The 21,491-nt window shown below is 45.8% G+C and overlaps 1 protein-coding gene across 1 annotated transcript; it reads right to left on the bottom strand.

The window, feature by feature from the left end:
* Positions 1-537: 537 nt before the first annotated feature.
* On the bottom strand, positions 538-21,450 carry LOC115198370 (telomerase Cajal body protein 1). The gene is made up of 10 exons (XM_029760272.1): positions 21,097-21,450; positions 20,720-20,885; positions 20,416-20,511; positions 20,208-20,316; positions 19,905-19,993; positions 3,799-4,022; positions 2,697-2,914; positions 2,167-2,270; positions 1,776-1,919; positions 538-1,592 (listed from the first exon to the last, which is right to left on the bottom strand). The coding sequence occupies exons 1-10, from the start codon at positions 21,380-21,382 to the stop codon at positions 1,361-1,363; spliced, it is 1,668 nt and encodes a 555-aa protein (XP_029616132.1). The 5' UTR covers positions 21,383-21,450; the 3' UTR covers positions 538-1,360.
* Between the last annotated feature and the right edge of the window lie 41 nt (positions 21,451-21,491).

Here is a 21,491-nt window from a genome sequence, read left to right as displayed (position 1 = left end):
AGACTCTCGGCTAGTTAAATAAAGCAACCCCTCGCTGTTAGTCTGTGTGAAGATCACACCACCGATTCGGCACGAACGCTCTCTCATCCGCTCCGTCTTGTACCCCACTTCACCCTCCCTAGGCCCTTCACTTATTCTAAGACGGTCGCTTAGCAACTTTCACAACACAACAGTGTCGCTCTCCAACTTGGCACTTAGCTCTACTTATACCCGTGGTTTTACAACGTGCGTCTGTGTGCATTTGTTTGAGGGTATGCTCGAAAACGTAGATGACAGATCCGTCTCAGAAAACAAATATATATATATATATATAGTCCCCTGGGCTTCTTAGAATAGCTTATTCTACAATAACTAAATATAGAGACAAAATAGAACAGAATTTGTACAACACATTCATTCAGCTTCAGCATAACACCGACACAAGGAAAGGCAAATAATTAGACGTTTGTGTGAAACCGACAACCCACCTGGAGCAGTTTGCCCTCTAGTGGTTTCCCTGAATTTGCAGACAAGACTACACCGCAACCAGCAACGGAGTACTTGCAAAAAGGCATTTAGTAGGTTACTTCTACAAACAATATCACTTGTGCTACAACACAACCGTTCTTCCTATACAAATCTTGTTAATCATTTTACCCCCCCCCCCACCAGAACTCGTTCGTGCAGTCTTAGTCCCACATCGGCTGTGCGCAGTAGATCACTTGCTAGGTGTCATGTTGACTCGCTGGAAAAGGAATAGAAAAGGACAGGCCGACGTTTGTGTTGGTCTGTTATCTCGTTCACTATACAAAAAAATGACGTTTGCCGTATCCGTCTGTTTGTGGTTACAGCAATTATGCTAACTGCTTACCGATTTTAATACATTCAGAAACTACAATATTCATCATGGCTTTACAAAAATATACATTTACTGATGTATAGCGACGCCATGGCACCAGCTTGGCACTTACAACAATAAAAAATGACTAACACGAGGTAAACTGAACACTCCCCTAGAGCAACATATGATTGGATGGTAGATTGGTGTACATTCAACACAATGTACACTGTGCTCATCCAACACACAGGGCCTGGTCTGGCTGTGGTGGTCATCTGAACCTGAGAGGTTTTACAATTACATTTAGTTTGGAATTGGTAAGCTCCCTGCTAGCATAGTAGCATGTTAGCATTCACAATAGTTTGTACCTTGGCTTCGAGACTGGGGAAACTGTAATTCGCTGGATCCAAGGGACAACTCAGTATATTGATTGCCATACTTTTAAACAGAATACGTACTACTACTACATTTTCTCATATTGGCAGTTTGACATTTGGTTCAGTCCAGGGGGGGGGGGGGGGGTTGAGCTGGACTAATCCACAATCAATCAATCACTACCACTGGCGGTGGTTCCTCCTGCGCCCCCTCGCTGGCTGGGCTAAGTGGTCCGGCCCACCACACAGTCAGAGCGTTGTCCTGTCTGACCTCTGGGGTAGGTGATAACATCACGACATCTCCCTCAGAGCCCGAGGAGTCTCCATCGCTACTGTCCCCCGGGGAGAGGAACTGGCGCTGCCCGCTGGATGACACCAGCAACGGCATAAAGGGGTGGACACTAGGGGGAGAATGGAGGGACGAGAGACGGGGCATTGAGAGAAAATAAGAGCGATATTGAAGTGACAAATACATTGCCGCCCCCAAACAGCAAGTGAGAGACCACTTCTAAAAATCGATATATTTAGTATATTAAATAGATTCAGCAGTCAAACAATGTTAATAAAATGTTGGTAAAGCCTACCTGATGCCATTGGTGCAGTCCCTATGGGCCTGGAAGTGAAGCTGAGGCTGCAGTAGCTCCTGGTTACCATCGGGGGGAGCTGTGAGGGTGTCCCACACTGACACCACCCCCTCTGTATCACCACTCAACAAGTACCGGCCAGATCTACACGCACACAGTCAGCATTAACAACTACACACAGAGACAGACCGAGAGATGGTATAATATGAAGAGCAGTTATGAAGAGCATAATTATGTTATGAAGAGCATAATATGAAGAGTAGTTAAGGGTGCAAGGGTATTAGATACTAAGTCAAGGGTTTCTCAAATGGTGGAACGGGACAGGGGGCATTGGCGGGCTGCAGTTAGCTGTAAGAGTAGCAGGAAGACAAGATACAGGGTATGGACTTACGGGTCCAGGTCGAAGTAGATCCGCTGGTTGGTGGCCACATTCCTTTTCAGAGAGAACAGAATCTTTCCCGGGTCCCTCAGGTCCCAGCACAGAATCTCTGGGTCCTACACACACACACACACAGTCATGTACAGCTAACCTTGTGGGGACACAAAATTCAGTCCCATTCAAAATCCTACTTTCCCTAACCCCCTAGAAATAGCATTTGACCTTATGGGGACCAACAAAATGTCCCCAGTTGGTGAAGTGTGTGTGTGTTTAACTATTCTTGTGGGGACCAGAAGTCCCCACAAGAATAGTAAACACACACACACACACACACACACACACCTCAAGACGTACAAGTGAAATAATAACACTGATAGTGAATGTGGGTATGAGTGTAAATACAGTATGTGTTTTAGAGAACCACCACGTTCTCCACTGTGACACTGTGCTCCTCCTACCCAAATCTCTGAGTGGTCTGTTTTAAAAGGACAACTGTTTTAAGCCCCATGTCTCCCTTCGAGGTTGTGTTTGCGTTCGGTCACCTTGCGACCCCCAGTGTACAGGTAGTGTCCGTCGGGTGAGAAGGCGAGGTGTGTGATGCCCCCGTGGTGCCTGGGCGGCAGCAGGGCCAGCTGAGAGCCGTCCTGGCAGGAGTAGAGGCCTGCGGTGCGGGAGTACGAGCCACAGGCGTACACAGACTGGCACGGGCTGAACGCCATGCAGGAGATGATGCCAGTCTGACCCTGACCCTGCTTCTTCACTGGAGAGGGAACACACACACACTCAGATCAACATATTAAGGACCGTTTCGGTTTGCGCTGCTGGTATAACTAAATGGGTTATAAATCTAGGAAAATATGTTTTTATTTTACCAGGTAAGTTGACTGAGAACACATTCTCATTTATAGCAATGACCTGGGGAATAGTTACAGGGGAGAGAAGGGGGGGGGGGGGGGGGGGGGGAGATAAATGAGCCAGTTGGAAGCTGAGGATGATTAGGTGACTGTGATGGTATAAGGGCCAGATTAGGAATTTAGCCAGAACACCAGGGTTAACACCCCTACTCTTACAATAAGTGCCATGGGATCTTTAGTGACCACAGAGAGTCAGGACACCCGTTTTTTTAAAATTTAACTAGGCAAGTCAGTTAAGAACACATTCTTATTTACAATGACGGCCTAGGAAGAGTGGGTTAATTGCCTTGTTCAAGAGTAGAACGACAGATGTTTTACCTTGTCAGCTCGGGGATTCGATCTAGCAACCTTTCGGTTACTGGCCCAACGCTCTAACCACTAGGCTACCTGCCGCCCAATTTATAGCTGATATTACAAATTATAACGGATATTACTCCGTCTACACTGTAGAGAATGATTGAACAAATAACATTTGGGCACCCAAATGAAAATACTGCGCAATGACCACCACTACCAATTCGTAACTGGTACTGTACGTCACCGATGTTTCCCAAACTCCCCCCCCCCCCGGGTGCACGTTCTGCTTTTTGCCCTAGCACTACACAGCTAATTCAAATAATCAAAGCTTGATAATGACTTGGTTATTTTAAAATCAGATGTATAGGGCAAAAACCAAAACGTGCACCCGGCCCAGGACCGAGTTTAGGAAACCCTTATGTACTCTACTAACCTACAGTGGGCCTTTCCTCACAATCTCGTCCAGGCCTGTCTGTGTAGAACACCCTGACTGTCTTGTCGAAGCCGCAGTAGAGCTGTGACCCGTCTGGGGAGAAGCAGAGGGAGTGGGCTGCGGTCAGCTCGTCCAGATGGTTGTAGGGTCTGAAGCTGGCACGCAGGTCCCCGTAAAACGCATCCCAGATATGGACCGGGTTATCACGACTGCTGCTGGCTATACTGGAGGAGAGAGAGAGAGAAAGCGAGAGAGAAAGCGAGAGAGAAAGCGAGAGAGAAAGCGAGAGAGAAAGCGAGAGAGAGAGAGAAAGCGAGAGACTTTTGACTTTTTGACTTTCTTTATTGAACCATTCTCATTTCATTTAAAACTCACCACCCAACCCCCCCCCCCCCCCCCTTAAAAATAAAACCAAAAATACATCCTGTGATTCATACATGTACCACATGATACAAACCAACATCACAATACTCAAAACAATACCCACTCCTATAACCGTATATCCAAAACATCTTCCCCAGCTATACAGACAGCCCCCCCAACACACCATATCTCCTGAAACATCTCCACACTTTTTATCATTTTATAGAACTCAAACTCAACCCTAAGGCGCGCAGAGACCATCCCATTAAACAATAGTAAAGGGTCTGTTATCCCCCCACCTTTGACCCTGTTCCTCCTTGTTAGCCAAATAGACAACTTCGCCTGAGCAAACAGAAAATTCAACAAAACACATTTGGCCTTCTCCTTATTTGAATACCTGTATCCCATTATGAACACCCCAACAGTAAAGACCACCCCCAACCTCTCACACAGACATTCCAACAGAGACATTAATGGAATTAACCTGGTGCACACAGAAAACACATGGTGCACTGTTTCTTTCATTTTACAGAAAGGACACTCCTGCCCAACTCCCGGTTCAACCCGTGCCAGCCAGCTGTTAGTGGCCAGGGCTCCATGTAGAACCCTCCACTGGAGGTCCCCTGACCTCTTTGGTGCTGGGGGTTTGTAGAGCCCCCTCCATCTAAAACCCACCATACTCTCCTCCCCACATACCCCCTGCCACTGATGTGCCTTTACTCCTGTTAGGCTCCTAATGTTCCTCACCTTAACACAGAGGTTGTAGAGGGCTTTACCTCCCACCCCTTCAAACTCACCCAGGCTCGGAGTGTTAAGATCTAACAAGTCCTCCAGACCCCCTTGCCAGTCTCCAGTCTCTGCCTTCACCTGCAGTGGCGGAAAGCTTGGTGGCCCCTCTCCCTTTGGCTGCTCAAACATCCCTCTTACCGGCTCAGACAGTGCCTCCTGGACCTCCTCCAGGAATCTCTCCAGCAGCCTAAGAGACATTATCCCTGTTTGCTGTGCCAAGACTTCCGGGCTTTTCCACCCCTCCTCTCCCAGCAGTCTCAAGTCACCCAGCCTTTTTACACCCCCTGCCATCAGTTGTCTCTGCAGGGTGGCCGACTGGACCGATCTTAAAGGGATGGCTGGGTTGTGGAAGATAGGCTCCTCCCACACCCACAGCCCAGGCTCCACACCCCCTTCTCGTGTGGGCCTTAGCAGCTGCCAGGCCCTCAGCACCCCAGAGTAAAAGTCTGAGAGACCTGCTGTACTCAGCCTCTCCAGCCTCATGAGGAACAGCTGCCGATCCAAACCTAATCCGCCAGCTCTCCTCAGCAGCGCGCATGCTGGTTCCCTCCAGCCAACGTCAGTATGGTACAGCAGTCTCTGCACCGCCTTTAGCCGGAACGCAGCCATCCTGCTCTCCAGTTCCACCAGGCCCTGTCCTCCTTCATGGACGGTCATATACAACACTGCTGCCCTCAGCCAGTGATGGCCCGACCAGAAGAAGTCCACCAGCTTGCGTTGCAGGTCTGCGAGCAGACCGGCGGGGGGGTTGAGGACAGCCAGTTTATGCCACAGGGAAGATGCCACCAGGTTGTTAATTATCAGCACCCTCCCTCTATATGACACTTGGGACAGGAGCCACCTCCACCTGGCCAGTCTTGACACCACTGCCTGTGACAGCCCCTCCCAGTTCTTCCTGACCCACCTCTCCGAGCCCAGGTACACCCCCAACACTTTAAGCCCTTCACAACCCCACTGCAAACCCCCTGGAAGCAGAGGAGGAGCCCTATCCCCCCATGCCCCGCATAACAGAGCTTTGCTCTTGCCCCAGTTTACCTTAGCTGAAGAAGCTCCCTCGTACACCTTCAGACTGGTCTCCAGTGCCTGCATATCTTGGCCATCCCTGACCATCACAGAAACATCATCTGCATATGCTGACACTGCTATTCCTGTCAACACATCCATGCCTGTCCAGCACACTCCCTGCAGTCTCCTGCGTAGCAGTCCTAAAAAAGGCTCAATGGCTAGTGTGTATAACTGCCCAGATAGAGGGCATCCTTGTCTAATGCCCCGTCTCACCCAGACTGGCCTACTGAGCCCCCCTCCCACCTTGACCATGCATGACGCCCCAGCATACAACAGCTTCACACAGGTCAAAAAACTCCTCCCAAACCCAAACACAGACATCACATTAAACAGATACTCATGGTCCACTCTATCAAAAGCCTTCTCTTGATCTAAAGAGACCAGTCCGAAGTTCACATTAGACCCTCTCGACAAGTCCAACATGTCCCTAATTAAGAACAAGTTGTCCGTGATTGAGCGTCCCGGTACACAATATGTTTGGTCCTTATGTACTATCGAGTCCAAGTGGGACTTCAGTCTGTTAGAGAGGACCTTGGCAAATATCTTGTAGTCCGCACAGAGCAATGCCACAGGCCTCCAGTTCTTAAGTTCACACAAGTCTCCTTTTTTGGGCAGGAGAGTCAGAGCCGCCCGACGGCAGCTCATCGGCAACTCCCCTACCCCGACGCATTCACGCAACACGCAAAAGAAGTCCCGTCCAACTATTCCCCAGAATTTTTTATAAAACTCCACTGGGAGTCCATCAACCCCCGGTGCACGACCGGTGGACATCTGGGTTACGGCCTCTGCCAGTTCATGGGACAACAGAGGAACGTCCAAATCATCCCTCTGTGCCAGAGAGAGTTTAGGGAGTCCTGTGAACAAGACCTGAGCACACACAGGATCACACTCTTCTGCCCTATACAATTCAGTATAAAACTCCACAGTCCGCTCCCGCATCTCACCCACCACAGAGGTCACCCGCCCATCAGACAGCCGTAGACAATGCATACCCTTGGCTTCACTGCTCTGTCTTTCCAAACCAAAGAAGAAGGAGCTGGGAGCATCCATCTCCTTGAGCATGGAGAATCTAGCTCTTACAAGTGCTCCCTTTGCTTTAACCTGGAAAAAACTGCCCAGGTCCCTGCGTAATTCAGCTAAATTAGCCTGGAGGCCTACATTGCCTTGCCCCACCATCTGTACCTCCATCTCACTAATACACCTCTCTAGTTCCCCCAAAACTCTCCTAGCCTCTGAGGATGAGAGAGCTGTGTATTGTTGACAGAAAAGCCGAATTTGGACTTTCCCCACATCCCACCATTGGCTCAGAGACTCATAATCCTCTATTCGCTGCCTCCACCTTTCCCAGAAGGTCTGGAAACCTGCGCAAAAAGTGGCATCTTGTAAGAGCTTTACATTGAATTTCCAATAGGATGCCTGCCGGGGCCCTGGTGAAATAGACAGCCGAGCCATGGTTATGTGATGATCGGAAAACCCCACTGGGAGAATGGTAGCGCCCAACAGCCTATTGCTCCGATTCCTAGACATATAAAACCGATCAAGTCGGGCTGCACTCACCCTAGCCCCAAAAACCTTCACCCATGTATACTGTCTTGTGTTCGGATGTTTAGTTCTCCAAACATCCACTAGGTCAAACTGATTAATAATATCCCTTAACACTCCCACTGACACTGAATGAGGCTCTTCCCCATTTCTGTCTTTTGTAAAATCTATTGTGCAGTTCCAGTCCCCTCCAACCACCAGTGTCTCCTCAGGCGCTACCTGTGAGAGTTCCTGTCTAAGACTCCCAAATAGAACCCCTCTTTCTCTCCCTGTGTTAGGCGCATACACATTTATAAAGACAAACCCCATATTGTTAATTTCTGCTTTAACAACAAGGAGCCTACCCCTACACACCTCCTTTGAGGAGCAAATTTTTACAGACAGACCCGGTGCAAAAAGGACTGCCACTCCTGCACTAAGATTTGTCCCATGGCTCAACACACTTGCCCCTTTCCACCAGAGCCCCCAATCGACTTCATTCAATACATCACTATGTGTCTCCTGCAGAAACAACACTTGTACTTTTTTTTGTTTTACATATTCACCCAACACACTCCTCTTTCCCGCATCTCTGGCGCCATTTATATTGAGCGAGCCTACCCGTAGAGTCTCCATAAGAAGTGGGAGAAAAGCCAGCAGAGAAAGAGACCAATAGCAAAGCTCAAAAACCCCAGTGTCAGAAAGAAAGTATACATCTAAACAGTGTCCGAAGGTAGACCCTTACGCACTGTTGTGACCCACTTCCTCAACCTAAACCGTTTCCTGGGTGAGAGGACACCATGCCCCTCATTTCTCACAGCATGTTGTACTGATCGTACAAACTTTCTTGAATCAGGGAAAAAAGCCTCAAGATTGACTTTTTTCCCCTTGGTCTCATTCAGGAACCTTGTCAGTTCCCTCACCGTGTACTTAGACCCCTCTGCTTGACTGGCTGTCAGCTCCGGGCCTATTGAAGAGGAGTCTGAAAAAAATAACTCCTCATCCTCTTCCTCAGACTCACTTTCCTCCTCATCTCTATCTCCCACCCTGACCACCTGCCCTTCCTCTCTGGTCAGGGCATCTCCCACAGCAACAGGCAAAGTTTCCATTGTGCCTTTAACCACACCCTTTTTCCTTTTCCGCTTGGCACCCTCCTCCTCCCCCCCTAGTCTCTTACACTTCCCCACTGTACTCTCTTCATCCACTGTCATAACCTGACTAGACTTAGCATCCTCTACACCACCCTCCATATCATAGCTAAACCCAGCCTCAGCTACCCCACCATCTCTAGCCTGACAAGGCTCAGCCTCCACTACCCCACCATCTCTAGCCTGACTAGGCCCAGCCTCCACTACCCCACCATCTCTAGCCTGACTAGACCCAGCCTCCGCTACACCACCATCTCTAGTCTGACTAGACCCAGCCTCCACTACCCCACCATCTCTAGTCTGACTAGACCCAGCCTCAGCTACCCCACCATCCCTGGTATGACTAGGCCCAGCCTCTGCTGTCTGCATCTCATTACCCCCTGCACTTTGATCTCGATTTCCCCCACCAGCGCTTGTACCCTCACTTTGTCTACGGCCTTTATGTGGGCATGCAAAGCTCTTATGCCCCAAATCCCCACACTCAAAACACCGTAGACTGTCTGTGCTGGCAAACCCTGCATAGAGCCCCTCCCCATGCCTCACTTTAAAATGCACATTTAGCTGTTGCTCATTGTTGTTCAGAAACATAAACACTTGCCTCCGGAACGAAACAACGTGCTTAACAGCAGCTGCCTGAAAGCCTGCCGACAGTACACGAAACCCGCTAGCAAACTTACCAAAACGACTCAGCTCTTTCCTGATCTGATCGTCCGTAATAAACGGAGGTAAATTTGCAACGACTACTCTTGTCGAAGGGGTAGAAAGAGGTAAAACTGGCACCAACACATCCCTTACAAATATTCCGCTAGCAATTAGCCTACCAACCAAATTTTCTCTTTCATGAACACAACCACAGCTTTGTTCATTCTAGAAGCAGAATGTATAAATTCAGCTCCTACCTGTTCGCCGACCGCGAGCAGAACCTCCTCCACCTTAACTCCATTCTCAGGAACACACCTGAATCCATGCCGTATCGACAGCATCTCCTCCGCGCTAGGCTGAGAAGCCATCGCGCATACCACGCCTTGCAAACCCCAGAAAACTTACTCTGTCCTCTTCCACCCTAACTCTGAAAAAAACTGTGGATACCGCTAAAACAAATATTGCATTAACCGTATACCATAGAAAATAAAATGTAAGGAAAAGATCAAGACAAGAGTCTAGAAAGTTAGTTAGGACAGAGTCCTCACCAAACACTCAAACTCCCAAAAATTCCCAGCATGCAGAGAGAGAGAGAGAGAGAGAGAGAGAGAGAGAAAGCGAGAGAGAGAGAGAGAGAAAGCGAGAGAGAGAGAGAAAGCGAGAGAGAGAGAGAAAGCGAGAAAGCGAGAGAAAGCGAGAAAGCGAGAAAGCGAGAGAGAGAGAAAGCGAGAGAAAGCGAGAGAGAGAGAAAGCGAAAGCGAGAGAGAAAGCGAAAGCGAGAGAGAAAGCGAGAGAGAGAGAAAGCGAGAGAGAGAGAGAGAAAGCGAGAGAGAGAGAGAGAAAGCGAGAGAGAGAGAGAGAAAGCGAGAGAGAGAGAGAGAAAGCGAGAGAGAGAGAAAGCGAGAGAGAGAGAAAGCGAGAGAGAGAGAGAGAGAGAGAAAGCGAGAGAGAGAGAGAGAGAAAGCGAGAGAGAGAGAAAGCGAGAGAGAGAAAAGCGAGAGAGAGAAAGCGAGAGAGAGAGAGAGAGAGAGAGAAAGCGAGAGAGAGAGAAAGCGAGAGAGAAGCGAGAGAGAGAGAGAGAGAGAGAGAGAGAGAAAGCGAGAGAGAGAGAAAGCGAGAGAGAGAGAGAGAGAGAGAGAGAGAGAGAGAGAGAGAGCGAGAGAGAGAGAGAGAAAGCGAGAGAGAGAGAGAGAGAGAAAGCGAGAGAGAGAGAGAGAAGCGAGAGAGAGAGAGGAGAGAGAGAGAGAAAGCGAGAGAGAGAAAGCGAGAGAGAGAGAGAGAAAGCGAGAAAGAGAAAGCGAGAGAAAGCGAGAAAGAGAAAGCGAGAGAAAGCGAGAAAGCGAGATAGAGAGAGAGAAAGCGAGAGAGAGAGAGAAAGCGAGATAGAGAGAGAGAAAGCGAGAGAGAGAGAGAGAGAAAGCGAGAGAAAGCGAGAGCGATGGAGGAAAGGATGGATGGAGAGAGGGAAAAGGGATGGAGAAGGATGGTTGGAGAGGAAAAGATTGGACATGGAGGGAAGTTAAGGATGGATGGAGAGATGAAGAAAAAAAGGGGTGGAGAGAGAGAGAGAAGAGGTTGAGGGAAATGATGGAGGAAGAAAAGAAACAAGTGTGGGTCACAACAGGACAAAGGAAGAGTCATTTTTTCATCTCACTTGTAAAACAGACACTGCTTTGTGCCAGATCCATCAGAGAGGACATTTCAGTACTTCACTCCCCAGTCACTATTTCACTTTGAATTTCATTCAGCCCCTCTTATCTATTCAGTAACAGTTTGTTGCTTTATAATGGATAAAAAAAAACAAGCCATCAGACAGACATACTGTATGGCTTTTCAACTAACGTAACTGCAGGGGGAACCTAACAGCCCAACAAACGCTTAAATATCGCTGTCTGAACTGAGGCTCAATTAGCCAAGAGGAAATGAGCCTGGGCGGCACAGTGCTCTAATGGCACTGTGTCTTTGTTCTGTCTGTTGGGAAGCTCCTCATTATAATGGTACACCACAGCTAGCCTGGACGCCGGCCCAGAAAGCAATTCAAAGGAGGAACACCAGTGACCATTCTACACTCTACAGGAGGGTACAGCGCATGGCTTTTGGCAGAGAGGGAGGGAAAGAGAGCGGGAAAGAGGGAGGAGGGAGGGAAAGCTGGAGAGAAAGATACAAAAAGAGAGGGAGAAAGATGGGGTGGGGAAAAGGGAGGGATAATTTAAACAGTAGCACTCCCAATATGACAAAAACAGCCAAGAATCCCACTGCCCCTCACAGACCCTCACCGCATGCTTGTAAATGATGTCATGTTTTTACTATATCTACCAATCAGATGTTAGTACATTCCCCAGACACCCAAACATGAGTACGCCTTGTCCACCTGTGAGCATGACGCAATGATGTCTTCTAAACATACATTTCCATGGTTCATTTGACTCCCCGAACAAATGTTTAGGAAACGTTAGGGCCACGTCATCCCAGCTGACTGACTCCACTCCGTAACCCTCAACAACACCAGACAAAACATCATGCTGTCTGAACATACACACACAGATGGAGTTCACATGGTGTGTCAGCTCCGACTAGCATCCTCGTCCCTGTTACCCTGGCTCCTCTCAGGGTCCTGCTCTCAGGGGGTTCATCCCTCAGATAATCATCTCCTTGGGTCATTCATGCTCTCATCATCCACTCCCCCCCTCTCTTCAACTCCCTTTCCTTTTTTCTCATTCCCTCCATTTCTTCGTACTTTTTCCTCATTCCCCCTGCTTCTAGTCTAGAGGATATGTTGCTTTCCTCACTTCATGGGGTGAGGAAACCCACGCTGGGCACTGATCAGAGAGGAACCATCGGAGGCAGTGGTGGTGGTGGGGGGGGGGGGGTTAAGCGGTGCGCACTGTTGGTAAGGAGGCCTCGTTAGCGGCCTCCTTACCAATCCGTGACAATGGCATTCTCCACGGTAACGGCTGGGCAACATTGATCTCAGCTTGCCACAGCACAGACGGAGTCATAATAATTACAGTGCTTTAAAAAGGCCATTTAAAAACAGTTCTGTTAAAGCTGCAATATGTAACTTTTTGGGGATTCCAAACAAATAGCCAATAAGTATTCAAACACTATTCAACCATGCCTCGTAAAGGGGGGCACCTACAGTATTGGTAGATGGGTGAAAATAAAAGCATACATTGAATATCCCTTTGAGCATGGTGAAGTTATTTATTACACTTTGGATGGTGTATCAATACACCCAGTCACTACAAAGATACAGGCATCTTTCCTAACTCAGTTGCTGAAGAGGAAGGAAACTTTTCTGGGATTTCCCCATGAGGCCAATGGTGACTTTAAGAGTTATAAGAAAAAAAAGTAAGGATGGATCAACAACGTTGTAGTTTTTCCAAAAAATTAACCTAAATGACAGAGTGAAAAGAAGGAAGCCTATACAGAATGCATCCTGTTTGCAATGACACACTAAACTAAAATGGCAAAAAAATGTGGTAAAGAAATTAACTTTATGTCATGAATACAAAGCATTATGTTTGGAGCAAATCCAACAACACTGAGTACCCCTCTTCATATATTGAAGGATGGTGGTGGCTAGGGCTGTTGTAGTGACTATTACCACCACACTGGCAGTCATGAGTCACTCGGGCTCCTGAGTGGCGCAGCGGTCTAAGGCACAGCATCTCAGTGCTAGATTGCGTCGAGGCACAGATCTGGGGAAGGGTACCAAGAAAATGTATGCAGCTTTAAAGGTCCCCAAGAACACAGTGGCCTCCATCATTCTTAAATGGAAGAAGTTCCCTGTGGCTCAGTTGGTAGAGCATGGTGTTTGCAATGCCAGCATAGTGTGTTCAACGCCAGGGTTGTGGGTTTGATTCCCATGGGGGGCCAGTACAAAAAAAAAAAAAAAAAAAAAAAAAAATGCATGAAATGTATGTATTCACTACTGTAAGTCGCTCTGGATAAGAGCGTCTGCTAAATGACTAAAATGTCAAATGTAAGTGTAAGTTTGGAACCACCAAGACTCATCCTAGAGCTAGCCGCCTGAGCAATCGGGGGAGAAGGGCCTTGGTCAGAGCTCCAGAGTTCCTCTGTGGAGATGGGAGAACCTTCCAGAAGGACAACCATCTCTGCAGCATTCCACCAATCAGGCCTTTATGGTAGAGTGGCCAGACGGAAGCCGCTCCTCCATAAAAGGCACATGACAGCCCGCTTGGCGTTTGCCAAAAGGCACCTAAAGGACTCTCAGACAATGAGAAACAAGATTCTCTGGTCTTATGAAAACCAAGATTGAACTTGCTTGAAGCGTCACGTCTGGAGGAAACCTGGCACCATCCCTACGGTAAAGCATGGTGTTTGCAGCATCATGCTGTGGGGATGTTTTCAGAGGCAGGGACTGGGAGACTAGTCAGGATTGAGGGAAAGATGAACGGAACAAAGTACAGAGAGATACTTGACGAAAACCTGCTCCACAGGTCTCAAGACCTCAGACTTGGGCGAAGGTTCTCCATCCAACAGGACAACAACCCTAAGCCCACAGCCAAGACAACGCAGGAATGGCTTCGGGACAAGTCTCTGAATGTCCTTGAGTGGCCCAGCCAGAGCCCGGACTTGAACATCTCTGGAGAGACCTGAAAATAGCTGTGCAGCGATGCTCCCCATCCAACCTGACAGAGCTTGAGAGGATCTGCAGAGAAGAATGGGAGAAACTCCCCAAATACAGATGTGCCAAGCTTGTAGCGTCATACCCAAGAAGACTCAAGGCTGTAATCGCTGCCAAAGGTGCTTCAACAAAGTACTGAGTTATCTATGCATAGTCACTTCAATAACTCTACCTACATGTACATATTACTTCAATTACCTCAACACCGGTGCCCCCGCACATTGACTCTGTACCGGTGCCCCCTGTATATAGCCCGCTATTGTTATTTACTGCTGCTCTTTAATTATTTGTTTTTCTTACTTTTTGGGGGGTATTTTCTTAAAACTGCATTGTTGGTTAAGGGCTTGTAAATTAGCATTTCACTGTTGTATTCGGCACGTGACAAATACAATTTGATTTGAGTAAAGGGTCAGAATTTATTTTACTTAACTAGGCAAGTCAGTTAAGAACAAATTCTTATTTACAATGACGACCTACCCTGGCCAAACCCGGACGACGCTGGGACAATTGTGCGCTGCCCTATGGGACTCGCGCAATGCCATCAGGGGTACGACAAATAAAAAAATGTGATTCACATTTTCAAAAGAGCCCATAAAGATTTTCCAACGGGGCTATGCAGTTGCTCCCGATGCCACTTGGGTACACTGCAGCATTCCCTGAGAGGCTCATGCTGCCAAGGGAACGCCTGCTTGAAAGACGTTTTGGACACTACAGTGAAAATGGTTTACTTTGTATTCTTATGTTTAATAAATGTATTGTACAGTGTGTGTGGCAGGCTGACAATGATGGAGGAAAAAAAAAACATTAAAGTGCGCTGACCCTGGCGCTAGAGGTGCCACCGTGTGTGTCCATCTCCTCCCCTCTCTTCTTCATTCCTATCTCCAGTATGCAGAGATGGGGGGCTGTCAAAAGTTTAATGAAATATTTTTTATTGGGAAAACATGTTACTATCGATGTCCCCGAACAGATTTTACTTGGTTTCCCCAAATGAGGCACTGGGTAGCAGCAGGAAGAGGGTTGGAAAGCCCATGGCATACGGCGCTTGAGCGGAATATCACCTGTCACGGGGCGAAATAACTGGAGTAGCCATAAGTGAATTACATTTATTTTGCCTCTGTTCCTGCCCATTTGATAATGAGCCTTTCTAATTCGCAACTAATTATTATTTTTCATTACATATTTACAAGATTAAATTGACAGTCTGATGGGTGAAAATATGATCACTTGATGATAACAGCGTCTGCAGCCTGAGGCAAAGAACAGAGCGCAAGCTTTTTTTGTAACTTCCTCAAATCATCAATAGCCTGTAGTCGCACAATGTAGCCAATGTATCTTTTGATTTCTAAGACATTCCAAGGTTTGTATGATTCACAACTAAAGTTGCCAAATAACTCTAAATCTAGTGTATAGGACCCATTTCAAATTATCACTTTAACGCTGAACATAGCTACTTCATTTGCGTACTCTCGCTCTGGAATGGGAAAAATATCCTTTCTATTTTACTCAGCTAAGTACAATTATATTCTTCTTACTATAAAATTATATAATGTAAAATAAATGGCAGGCGACTTATAAGCATATCTTGTCTGCTAAATGAAAAGCCCTACGGTTTGGCGCATAGCCAGATAAGAGAATATGAGTTGGCCTACTGTGTTCTTCTCAAATACTTTTTCTTCATATCATAATGTTTCTTTAGACAAGGCTAAAATAAATAATGGATTTATTTTGATGGCATATATTAAATTGATTTATTATAATTTCTTTAAAAATGTAGATGTTCCAAAAGCGGCATCAGCGGCTTGCATGTGTGGAGGCCTGGAGATAAACGCGTTTATGTTAATTAACGCTAAATTACCGTGAGACCGGCAGTCTTTTGCATGACAATAACCGGTTGACAAAATTTCATGACCACCACAGCCCGAGTGGTAGCCGCATCATGTTATGGGCATGCTTTTCCTCGGCAAGGACTAGGGAGGTTTTTAGGATAAAAATAAACAGAATAGAGCTAAGCACAGGCAAAATCCTAGAGGAAAACCTGTTTCAGTCTGCTTTCCAACAGACATTGGGAGACAAATTCACCGTATAGCAGGACAATAACCTAAAACACAAGGACAAATGCACACTGGAGTTGCTTACCAAGACGACATTGAATGTTCCTGAGTGGCCTAGTTACAGTTTTGGCTTGAAAATCTATGGCAAGACTTGAAAACAGCTGTCTAGCAATGATCAACAACCAACTTGACAGAGCTTGAAGACTTTTTTATAGAATAATGTGCAATTATTGTACTATCCAGTTGTGCAAACCTCTTAAAGACTTACCCAGAAAGACTCACTGCTGTAATCGCTGCTAAAGTTGATTCTAACATGTATTGACTCAGGGGTGTGAATACTTGTGCATTTCATTTTCAATACATTTCTAAAAACATGTTGGGGTATTGTTTGTAGATGGGTGAGAAATCTACTTCATCCATTTTGAATTCAGGCTGTAACAACAAAATGTGGAATAAGTCAATGGGTACGAATACTTTCTGAAGGCACTGTAGCTTAAAGGGAAATAAAAATACATACTCTCCAGCACCACCCCAACATCAACATGTGTGAAAATGGCGCGTTTCTATGTTTGTAGTAAAAAAAGAACGATCAAGTGTTTCCAATGACATCATTAAAACCTCTCTAGGGTAGGGGGCAGTATTTTCACGGCCGGATGAAAAACGTACCCAAATTAAACGGCCTACTACTCAGGCCCAGGAATTAGAATATGCATATTATTAGTAGATTTGGATAGAAAACACTCTGAAGTTTCTAAAACTGTTTGAATGATGTCTGAGTATAACAGAACTCATATGGCAGGCAAAAACCTGAGAAAAATCTAAGCAGGAAGTGAGAATTCTGGTGCTTCCTAAGGCTTCCACTAGATGTCAACAGTCTTTAGGAAGTTGTTTGAAGCGTCTACGATGAACAGAGACCGAATGAGAAGGCTGGGAACTTGGTCAGCCAGAGAATGACATCACTTCATTGGGGGCGCGTTCACGAGGGAGGATCCTCCGTTCCAAAACCTTTTTCAAGACACAGGAACCGTCCGGTTGAAATATTACTGAATCTTCACGTTCTAAAGGCCCTAAAGATTGTCGTTTTACAACGTTTGACATGTTTGAACGAACGTAAATACCATTTTATTACTTTTCGTTGTAACATTTTCCGCGCGCACATTTGGAGTAGCTGAACTGAACGCGCAAACAACAATAAGCTATTTGCACATAAATTATGGATTTTATCGAACAAAACAACATTTGTTGAGTACCTGGGATTCCTGGAAGTGCCTTCTGATGAAGATCATCAAAGGTAAGTGAATATTTCTAATACTATTTATTAATTTAGATGACTCCAACATGGCGGCTATCTGTATCGCCCAGTGTTTTTTCTGAGCACAGTACTCAGATTATTGCAAAGTGTGATTTCCCAGTAAAGTTATTTTGAAATCTGGCAATGCGGTTGCATTCAGGAGATGTTAATCTATAATTCTTTGAATGACAGTTTAATATTTCATCAATGTTTTTGACGAGTATTCTTGTAGATTGTGGTGCTGATTCACCGGCAGTATTGGAGGCAAAATATTATCTGAACGTCACGCGCCAATGTAAAATGCTGTTTTTATATATAAATATGAACTTCATCGAACAAAAAAATGCATGTATTGTATAACATAATGTCCTAGGAGTGTCATCTGATGAAGATCGTCAAAGGTTAGTGCTGCATTTAGCTGTGTTTTGGGTATTTGTGATGCATGCTAGTTGCTTAGAAAATGGCTGTGTGGTTATTGTGTCGATGTACTCTCCTAACAATCTAATGTTTTGCTTTCGCTGTAAAGCCTTTTGGAAATCGGACAACGTGGTTCGATTCAGGAGAAGTGCATCTATAAAATGGTGTAAAATAGTCCTATGTTTGAGAAATTTGAATTATGACATTTTGTGGTTTTAAATCTGTCCCTCTGATTTTTCACTGGCTGTTGAATAGTGTGGGACGATTTCGTCCTACCTCCCCTAGAGAGGTTAACAATAAAACATTGAAATGCACCATTTTCACTTATGTAGAGGTGGCGCTGGAGATGATTAATACAAAGTTTAACAATTTTGAAGTCTCCCTTTAACCCCTCTTGGGTAGGGGGCAGTATTTTCACGGCCGGACGAAAAACGTACCCAAATTAAACGGCCTACTACTCGGGCCCAGGAACTAGAATATGCGTATTATTAGTAGATTTGGATAGAAAACACTCTGAAGTTTCGAAAACTGTTTGAATGATGTCTGAGTATAACAGAACTTATATGGCAGGCAAAAACCTGAGAAAAATCTAAGCAGGAAGTGAGAATTCTGGTGCTTGTAGTCCTTTCAAGTCATTGCCAATCGAACACACGGAGAGTTAGGGTTCATTTTGCACTTCCTAAGGCTTCCACTAGATGTCAACAGTCTTTAGAAAGTTGTTTGAGGCGTCTATGGTGAACAGAGAGAGGACAAAGTAAGTTGGAAGTTGTTGACTCAGGAAAGCACATGAGTTCATTGGCGCATATTCACGTGAGGGGTAGCTGTGTTCCAAAACGTTTTTCAAGACATTGGAATCGTCCGGTTGGAATATTATTGAAGTTCTAAATTAAAAAGGCCCTAAAGATTGATGCTATATAACGTTTGACATGTTTGAACGAACGTAAATATAACTTTTTTTGACTTTTCGTCGTGACATTTTGGCCGCGCTTCCTACACTTGGAGTAGCTTACTGAACGCGCAAACAAAAAGGAGGTATTTGGACATAAATTATGGACTTTATCGAACAAAACATTTATTGTGGACCTGGGATTCCTGGAAGTGCCTTCTGATGAAGATCAAAGGTAAGTGAATATTTCTAATGCCATTTATGATTTTAGATGACTCCAAAATGGCGGGTATCTGTATTGCTTGATGTCTTTTTCTGAGCGCAGTTCTCAGATTATTGCAAAGTGTGCTTTCCCCGTGAAGCTTTTTTGAAATCTGTCACAGCGGTTGCATAAAGGAGATGTTCATCTATAATTCTTTGAATAACAGTTTAATATTTTATCAACGTTAATTAGTATTTTTGTAAATTGTTGTGGTGATTCACCGGAAGTATTGGAGGCAAAATATTTTCTGAACATCATGCGCCAATGTAAAAGGCTGTTTTTGGATATAAATATCAACTTGATCGAACAAAAAATGCATGTATTGTGTAACATGATGTCCTTGGAGTGTCATCTGATGAAGATCGTCAAAGGTTAGTGCATAATTTTAGCTGGTTTTCTGGTTTTTGTGACGCCTGTCCTTTCTAGGAAAATGGATGTGGTTTTTCTTGTGTTGGAACTGTCCTAACATAATCTAACTTTATGCTTTCGCCGTAAAGCCTTTTTGAAATCGGACAATGTGGTTACATTAAGGAGACGTGCATCTTTAAAATGGTGTAAAATAGTCGCATGTTTGAGAACTTTGAATTATGACATTTTGTGGTTTTGAATTTGGCGCTCTGATTTTTCACTGGCTATTGAATAGCGTCCCACCTCCCCAAGAGAGGTTAAAACTGGAATCATTAAAGCTGGAATCCATAGCAGTGAAACTGTCACGTCCGTTATCGATATTAGAACAAAGACGTTATTTCAAACAAAGAACAATGTTTTTACCCCCCCTTTGACATCATTGCAGGCGTGATAGAACAGCTGAATATGTACCGATTTTTTGGGGACCGATTTGTTTTGGGACTGCGATGCGTGACGTTCCCCAGCTCTGCTTCGTCAGCAAAAAACAAAACAGAAGTGGGACAGACAGTGGAACTGCTACCCCTACTGCGGATTCCATTTTTAAAGTACTTTGTGACAACTGTTGACATAAACAAATGGCTTTAGAAATAACTTTCGATTGATTGAACTCACAAGCAAGAGTCAGGGTCCAGGGAGCTCATCTTGGGGTACCAGCAGTAGTCATAGATGGTGTCCCCCTCTGCCATCTTCAGCACTGGACTCTGCAGGGAAGGGGAGACATGAGATAAATTCTGTGTTGATCTCCAAGGGGAACCTAGCCGTTTTAGTCAGTTACCCTGTGGCGTATTCATTAAGCAATAAGTTTTGCAACAGAAAACAATTTGCAACGAAAACAAGCGTTTCTATTGGACAAATTCAGGTTGATCCCTCCCCGTTTTGTTGGCTTTCTAGTGAATTAAATCTCTGGAGCCTCACCATCTCAGTGAGCAGGTCCCAGTTGTAGCTGTAGATCTCAGGGGGGAGGTTGTAGACACGCAGCACATTGTCTGCACTGTTGGTCAGGATGCACAAGCCATCTGGGGCCCTGGAGAATTAACAGTTACTTCTTCAGATAGCCTGTAAAGCAAAATGGAGCCTAAAGCCACGTAATCAACCAAGGAACAATATTTTAAGAGGGACTTACCATTTGCAGCCCTTGAGGTAGTTCTCAGGGAGGCTGGAGTACTCAGCCCAGGAACCAGTCAGCATCTGGGGGTTCTGGCTGAAATCGAGACCCAGGCTGCAGATAGGAGCGAGGGGATCAGAGTAGGCCGCAGTACATGAGAAATACATAGATGAGGACAAGCAAAACAGTGGATGGATAATGTCAAGGTTTGGACACCCAATTTCCACAGCTGAAATGGCTCTTCAAACCCCAAATCTCTGTGTGCTTAATATTTTAGCTTCTAAAGTATTTACCTAGAATAATGCTAAAATTCTTCACATACTTTTGTCCTTCGCTAGTGCTTTCAGCTGAGCTTTCCTGTTCCCCCTCTTCCACCTTCTCCTCTCCTGTGCCATGATCCTCACAAGGACCTCCATTCTCATGCCATTCTACTTCTTTGGCTCCAATGTCGTCTTCTCCTCCTTCCATCACACTTGGCTGGTTGGCCTCTGTAAGAGATATGGTTAAACATTATGAGTTAAATACTATTATTCCATTAAGTCAAGAGGCGAGAGGCTATGTTCCCCATCTTCTGTCCCTTAAACTTTTTTTTTTACAAGGAATGTGAATCACACATATGATAAGCATTGACTTAAAATATTTAGAGAGATGCACACCATTGAAGGAAGCTTTTCCTGAAATACAACTTAACAACTTTACCTCCATTATGGGTCAGTACAGCCAAGTCTTCCTGCCCCAATCCTGCCTGTTCTATGGGTCCTCCATGTGTATCAGGGGGGTCCAGGCTGAGACTCAGCTCCAACCCCTCTCCACTGAGCCTGGGCTGCTTAGCCACTGGAGGGGCCTCTTCTTTATTCTCCCCCAGTTCCAAGCACTCACCCTGGGATAGAGGTGGAGCTGATTGAGGAGGCTCGCTTTCCGCCTCTGCCTCCCGCCCAACTTCTGCCACATCCCCACTTTCACCCCCCTCTACTGGACCAGACATCTCTCTCGATCACTCTTTCGTCCTATCCTTCACTCTTTCGTCCTATCCTTCGGTGCTTCCTCTCAAATCTTCTTTCCCCCGGCGTCACAGTGCTGAATTGTATATCCTG

The sequence above is a fragment of the Salmo trutta genome, chromosome 8 (assembly GCF_901001165.1).
Source record: "Salmo trutta chromosome 8, fSalTru1.1, whole genome shotgun sequence".
Classification (NCBI taxonomy): domain Eukaryota; kingdom Metazoa; phylum Chordata; class Actinopteri; order Salmoniformes; family Salmonidae; genus Salmo; species Salmo trutta.
The sequence above is the reverse complement of the archived record's forward strand: the minus strand, read 5'-3'. Positions and strand labels throughout refer to the sequence as shown.

What these genes read in the sequence shown, in the direction of transcription:
- LOC115198370 (XM_029760272.1), bottom strand. Translation starts at nt 21,382, where the DNA reads ATGTCTGGTCCAGTAGAGGGGGGTGAAAGTGGGGATGTGGCAGAAGTT. An exon ending in TGTACACTGGGGGTCGCAAG is followed by an intron (nt 2,271 to 2,696) that starts GTGACCGAACGC and finishes GTGTGTGTGTAG; the next exon opens with GACCCAGAGATTCTGTGCTG. An exon ending in GACTGCACCAATGGCATCAG is followed by an intron (nt 1,593 to 1,775) that starts GTAGGCTTTACC and finishes TTCTCCCCCTAG; the next exon opens with TGTCCACCCCTTTATGCCGT.